The sequence below is a fragment of the Nelumbo lutea genome, chromosome 1 (genome assembly GCF_056320005.1).
Source record: "Nelumbo lutea isolate HS-2025 chromosome 1, American lotus-T2T, whole genome shotgun sequence".
Taxonomy (NCBI): Eukaryota; Viridiplantae; Streptophyta; class Magnoliopsida; order Proteales; family Nelumbonaceae; genus Nelumbo; species Nelumbo lutea.
The window spans coordinates 145417523-145424652 of record NC_142684.1 but is presented as its reverse complement, the minus strand read 5'-3'; the positions used below and the strand labels follow the sequence as shown (position 1 = coordinate 145424652).

The window sequence follows — 7130 nt, the reverse complement described above, 5'->3', positions numbered from 1 at the left end:
CTGTGTCATATTCAGTGGGAGTAGTATTTGGAGATTTTTTTGGGCGTGAACACTTTCATTGGGAGTTACTGCTACTTTGTATTAGGTATATCACTCTCCTACCTTTTGGTTTCAGATGTGGTCCGATTCTTGGTTTAAGATTGACCATTGAAAATGCAGATTTTCTAAAACAGGGAATGTGATTCCCAGATGAGAGAGAGAGAAATTTTTGAAATTTTGCCCAACCTATTTGCAAGATTCGGCAATCAATATGATGAATCTCTCATCCTTTCACTGAGATTGTTCAACTACCAAGTCTGCCATAGAAAGGTGTGGAGGCAGGATTTTTCGTTCAGGGGGCCAGAAACAAAAAAGCATTAATTGAGAGGACCAAAAGCTAATAAACATAAAGTAGATGAGCCAAAATATAAGTAGGATGTATGTAGAAATTCTGGAGATTTTAATGGTAGTAGGGGGTGGAGGGGGACTGGCTCTGCCCCAGGCCATGGAGTATCAAGGATATTATTGAATGGCTCTGCCCCAGGCCATGGAGTATCAAGGATATTATTGAAGAGTGATTCCATATTTGTAGAGGGAGAAACTCAATGTGCAGTTCCATCATGCTTTTAGCGAATGCAGAAAGCAATCAACAATATAGAGTAGTCCAATTTTTTTTTTTCCATTTTTATAAAAAACACCAAGTAAATGCAAACATAATCTCCTCTGTAATACACCTGGTATATCACTAAAACAGAATTAAAAGTTTACAACAGATACACAACACCACAATACCAAGACACCCAAGTAAAATACCGTTCAAATTCTGAATAATTGGATCGAATATCGGATTGGGCCTCAGACTTTCACAATCAATTGAAAGCCCCAGCAGTATTGCTATCTCCAAGTCACGTCGCCCCCATTGAAACAGAATCTTTATTTTATACATGTGGAGGCACATGGAATACACATATCTTTAATAATTTATTGAATTGAACGTCACAAGCCCACTAATTGTTTTCTATTGATGTATTAAAAAAATAATCATGCATCCCCTAATCTTTTATTCATCTTAAAAAAAAAAAAACAAAAAAATTCTGCATTTTATTGAATCAATACAGTTATCGTGAGGTTTGGATTAAATAAAAGCGTTGCGTGGCTGGCTTTCCTGAAGTTTTTTTATACGCCTGTAGGCAATTAAAGAAGTTTTTTATTATTATTATTATAAAATATATGGCTCTTATCATGAATAATTTAGTAAAATAGAAGAAAACAGTCAGATTAACAACCACGTACTCTGTCGTCTCTCAGTACTTTGGGATTTTGCGATCAATATTATCTCCACTAAAAGATTCTTATTTATTTATTTAATTATATTATTTTCTAGGTGAATAAAGCGACGACATGAACTTGTGTTGGATGCATATGCTTTACCTCGGGTCGATCGGTGGAAGTTAAATAACTTCATAACAATATTTATTAATTAACATGTGTGCTTATACTATACATGGTGTAAGAGAGTCTTATCCTTAGCTAGCTACAAATGCTTTCTGGAATGTTATCAATGCCTTTTTTTCAGAATCTCAGTTTCCATTTTCAAACGAGCCCAGTTATGAACCGTCACTAGCTTCGCTGCTTGTAGCCTTCTCATCGAGATGACTAATAGTAGAGGATTAGATCATATGATATGGGTAATTAGGACAATTAGACTTAGTTGAATTTAGTATGTATAAGAGGATTCGATTAAATACCCTTGATTCCTTTCACTTACTGATCCTTACTTTATTTTTGTGTATGCGATCTTTTCAAGTGAGGAATGAACGAATATATTTCTTAGTGAATCAAACTGAATTCGTTCAGTTTTGAGACCACCATGGGGATGATTTAATGACTAATTCCTGCATTGGCTTGTCCATTTTTCAAAATGTCATCTATCCGGGTATTTATCTATGTAAATGTTTTCCAGGAAATATTTATCCGGATATGCTTATTTATCTATTTTTTTAATTCTTAGGTAAATTCAGTAATGATTTTTCTTACTTATTAGTAAATGTGTATGTACACTTGCACATGGCAGTATCTTTAAGATAAAATTATTTATAATTTATGGACAATTTTTGTAAGTGGGTAGTTTTTAGAGCGAGAGTAAATGATATATATACTCTCTTTATGCTGCTTAAATAGGGGATAAAAAATGTCCAATGAAAATTCTAAAAGAAAAAGGAACATTTCACTTTTATAGGTAGTGTAGATATAAATAAGAAGTTAATATTAGAATGAATAATTATGTTTTTTTTTATAGAAAAGTTACATACCTGGGAGATGGATGACTTACCTAGGAAAATTAACTTTAATGTGGGGCTCATAATTTATCAAATGGTTGTGGATGGAAATCACTTTCCCATTGATAGATTTTCTCGCTCCTATTTCCCGAAAAAACAAATGGAGCCTATATGTTCAAATCAAACGGCAATTTCAAAAGAAACCATGTGCTACACATCTTTATAATTTCAAGGGACAATTCTAAGCTGCGGAGCAAACCCCCTGGAAGGTATCGTTTCGCTCTCCTGTCCCTTTATATTAATAAAATTTCAATTAATTTGGATATAAAAACAATTAATTAAGTAGAGTAGAGTTGTTTAGCCATCATCTCTTTCTGGGCTAGCTTTATTTAATTAGCCATCTGACTGGGCTAATGTAATTATGCTATTGTCGTAAGTATGGTTGTATACCCAAACAACTGTATGTGGTTCAAAAACATGCTGTTGCTTAACTGTGCCAACCATCACAAAGATTCGATAGCAAAGAGAAACCCAGATTGAGATGAAGTAGACGACGCTGGCATTAGCTTTTTTCCCTTGATATCTTGTTTTATAATATCGATTGTTTTGCTTTTCTGTATAACTAAACGCCAATCCGATTAATATAACAACTCGAATTTAAATATGTTTGGGTTGCAATGAACATTACCTAATATGCTCAACTAACCCATTAATTTTGTAACAACTGAGATTCGATATGTCAACGTTAGCTCTCTTCTTATTGGGCATAGTTAATTAGTACCCATTTGGAGGGATTTTATGCATATGTCTTATGGTGATATTTGAATTGAAAAACCCTAAACGCTATGAAGTCATCTTTGATAAAAATCTGGAAAGCCAAAAATAAACTTATATGAGCTGTAAAATCGACTTTACGGAGAAGTTAATAGCTTCTCCGAACCAATATAATTTATCAATGCAGAAGCCCTCTCAAACAGGTTCTTAACGGTGTTATTGGTACTTTTCTTGATCACATATGACATACCTTTTGTTTTTTCTTTGGAAGCCTTCAGGGGAAATTTATCTTCATATTTTCTCAAGGAGCGTTTTGGTTAGTTAATGAGATTGGCATGTAATTTTGAACTTGATATAAATAATGTTCAGCACAAGCTGGGCTTCTAGTTTTTTTATTATTTTTTTAAGATTATATAAATCTGACTAGTCTTCATTTGAACTTACACGTGATAGAAGGATGTCGAATCCATGGTCGGTCCCTTAATTCTTCCACCACTTAGATTCTTATGAACATGCACATGACTTCTACGTCTACGTTTATTTGAACCTTCTTTTCTTTATTATTTTTCTGGGTCCTTGACAGCCATTTTATTATTAATTCAATCACTGTTGTTTTTCCATTGTAAATCAAATTAAAACTCACCCAGAACCCAGAACCAGCCATGAATCCTCCATGCACGACAACCCCATTTAATTTATTTTGAAATTTTCAATTTTAAACGACGCACGTTAAACAATAATTTAGAGCTCATGACAAGTTGACTAGGGTTAAGCTCAAGTATATATATAACAGAAGTTATACATGCACAACACCAATTCAGTGCCTAAGAGTTGATAGAGAATCATCTCTCTCTCTCTCTCTAGGTCTTCCTCTGCTGCCGACATGGCTACTCTTAGTCTTTTCTCAGTTGTGTTTCTTCACTTGACAGTTGTGCTTTTCGTCTCAGAGCCCACCAATGCGCAGGGCTTGAAAGTAGGGTTCTACAAGAACGCATGCCCGTCTGTGGAGGCTATCGTCGAACAGACCACCGCTCATTTCCTCTCGCGAGCGCCCAGCCTTGCCGCTCCTTTATTAAGGATGCATTTCCATGATTGTTTCGTCAGGGTACATCATTTTTAATTACTAGCTACAGCTCATCTCTTTCACGAATTAGTAGACTCCATCTTTAATTTCTTCTCTCTCTACTACGTACGTGTCTAATAATAATTAAGCTTGTACCATGTGTTGATCATCGATCATTTATCAGGGATGCGATGGTTCAGTGCTATTGAATGCTACTGCTGCAAACAAGCAAACTGAGAAAACTGCAGTCCCCAACCAAAGTCTGAGAGGGTTCCAGGTTATAGACGCTGTAAAATCTGCAGTAGAGAAAGTTTGTCCAGGAGTGGTTTCATGTGCAGATATTATTGCCCTAGTAGCTAGAGACGCAGTTGTGTTTGTAAGAATTAAATATGCCATCCTTATTCATTTATATATATATATATATATATATATATTTGCTAGCTTCTACTGAGTAATTAGTTAGTAAAATAAATGGGTTCCGTTACTCAATTCCTTAATTAGGATAAAGGACCATTCTGGGAAGTACCAACGGGGCGCAGAGATGGAAGAGTATCAAATGCCAGTGAGGCCTTGCAATTTCTACCATCTCCTTTTGCAAACATCAGCGACCTCAAGTCAAGGTTCCAGGCAAAGGGTCTAAGTGTTAAAGACCTGGTCGTCCTTTCAGGTTTATATCTACACTGAGAATACAGACCAGCTGGTCGATCTGTCTAAAAGTCTAACTAATTTTATATATATATATATTTATTTATTTATTTATTTATTTACTTATTTATGTATATATGTGTGCGCAGCTGCACACACAATTGGGACTTCTCACTGCTTTAACTTCAACAATCGACTGTACAACTTCACCGGCAAGGGTGACACAGACCCCTCAATGGATCCCAATTACATTGCTAGGTTGAAGAACAAATGTAAGCCAGGAGACAACACCACGCTCGTCGAGATGGATCCCGGCAGCCGGAAAACATTCGACGCTGATTACTACACGCTCGTGGCTAAGAGACGAGGACTCTTCCAATCGGATGCTGCCCTTCTCACCGACAGCGAGACAAGAGCTTATGTCAAGCTCCAGGCTTCTACCCATGGATCTACCTTCTTCAAAGATTTTGGGGTGTCCATGGTCAACATGGGTAACATTGGCGTCCTTACAGGTTCCGCTGGTGAAATCAGGAAACATTGTGCTTTTGTCAACTGAGAGACGTACGGTTGTTATTTAACGTCTAGTTTTTGGTCCATTCTGTTGAGCCGCTTGGCCTAAGACATAATGGCTTTATTCGGTGTGATTTCATTTGTTTTGCTTTTCCAAAGCTTCTATTGCACCTCCTGAATAAAAATCCAAAATGGTGATGTTCTTTGAGTTTATGTCAATCCCTTTCTCTTTTTCCATTTCCATTTGTAGGTCGGTCAATTTATTTTATTAATTTTTCTCTCACCCCAACCTGGTTGTTTCTATCAGATAAGGGCATGCCCTGAATATCAATAAAAGATAATATTTTTATAAAATAACTTTTTTTGAAAAATATCAAGAAAGGGCAATGACACCTTCCTCTGCGTCTGTATTCATCCTGAACCTCACAACTGAATCGGAGTCAACTGTGGAACCGTCCAAGACAATGTAATCACATGTGTTCCTCATTAACGCACAGCACCATCGACCAGTTAAACGATCTGACCCGTTTGAGCTTCAAACTTTTGCTCGCAACGTTAACAAGAACCGTCAAGAGCCGTTAGTAGAAAAACGTGATGTAGAGGGGGCCGGGCTTCTTCAATGGAAGCGCTGAAACGGAAAATGTACCCACCCCCAACTTCAAATCCAAACCTCCTGTCAAGTTTCCAAGGATTCAAGCATATAAGAACCCACCCATCTCTTTCTTCCAGAGAAATCCAGGTCTTCAGAGCTCGAACACACACATGAAAAAACTTTAAAAGAAACCTTAGCAAAACTGCAAAGGGAGCCCCACCTACAGTGCCCGAATACTCAGGATCATTCGTAGAGTTTCCACGATTGCTCATAGCCAAATCAAACGGAGAGGGGGAAAGAAGAAGAGTACGACGTCCTGCCGTCCTGGTACTGGTTTCACGGACCGGATGCTTTTGTTTCAGATCTTTCTTTTTTAAACGAGAGAGAGAGAGAGAGAGAGAGAGAGAGAGAGAGAGAGAGAATTTCAGGCGTTTCAAAAGGGTTTTGGTGGAAAATTCTCCCATGAGAAATGAACAGTCGTGGCGCTGCAATGGTCAGAGACAGTCAAACAGGTAATGCATTGTAAAATAGTAGTGATTTCATGTAGCACACATCAGAAAACAAATGCGAATCGTGAATATCAGCTGTTAGATTTAAAATGTTCGTCGCACAGTGGAGACAACCGTGTTCGTGTTTCGGTTTTCCTTCACCGGTACAGAAAGGGAATTCCGGCCTCCATCACCAGAGGAAGGGCAGAGGAAGACAATGAACAGTCATTGCCCCTCGTTGATATTTTTCAAACTAATTTACTTTATTTTAATTATTTTATAAAAATATTATCTTTTATTAATATCCAGGGCAAAAAGTTGCCCTTATCTGCAACTGCAAGAAACCCTTCTAAATAACTTCTAAGAATCTTCATTCTGCGCCTCTGCGGGACCTATTTTTTGAGCTAACCTGAATTGGGTTTGGGCTGGCTCAATGCATGTTATAGCCCAACTGTTTGCTGCTAATTTATACAGGAAAAAACGGGTTTTGTTATCAGTTCAACTATTAGATTTTAGATCAGGATTATTTTCTGGAAAATCGTATCCAATTGTCCAAAATAAGGATCCAACCCAAATAAGGTGATCAAATTTTGGTCAGTTACGGATCCACCCCCCAACCCGATCTGAAGCCAATATGCTATGGCCTAAATCATGTTACTTTTACGTATCTATCAGGTCCTCGTTACAACTAAAGTAGGCCCAACCCAAATTCCATTTGAGTTTTACATATGCTTAAATTAATCATGTGACTATGTGAGTAGCAAAAAAAAAAAAAAGAACAGAAAAATTCATGTGAGTTT

General features: G+C 37.1%; 1 protein-coding gene across 1 annotated transcript; it reads left to right on the top strand.

The window, feature by feature from the left end:
* The first annotated feature begins 3843 nt into the window (after positions 1-3843).
* LOC148878155 (peroxidase 27-like) lies at positions 3844-5469 on the top strand. The gene is made up of 4 exons (XM_088964796.1): positions 3844-4137; positions 4280-4471; positions 4597-4762; positions 4890-5469. The coding sequence occupies exons 1-4, from the start codon at positions 3916-3918 to the stop codon at positions 5294-5296; spliced, it is 987 nt and encodes a 328-aa protein (XP_088820922.1). The 5' UTR covers positions 3844-3915; the 3' UTR covers positions 5297-5469.
* Positions 5470-7130: the final 1661 nt, after the last annotated feature.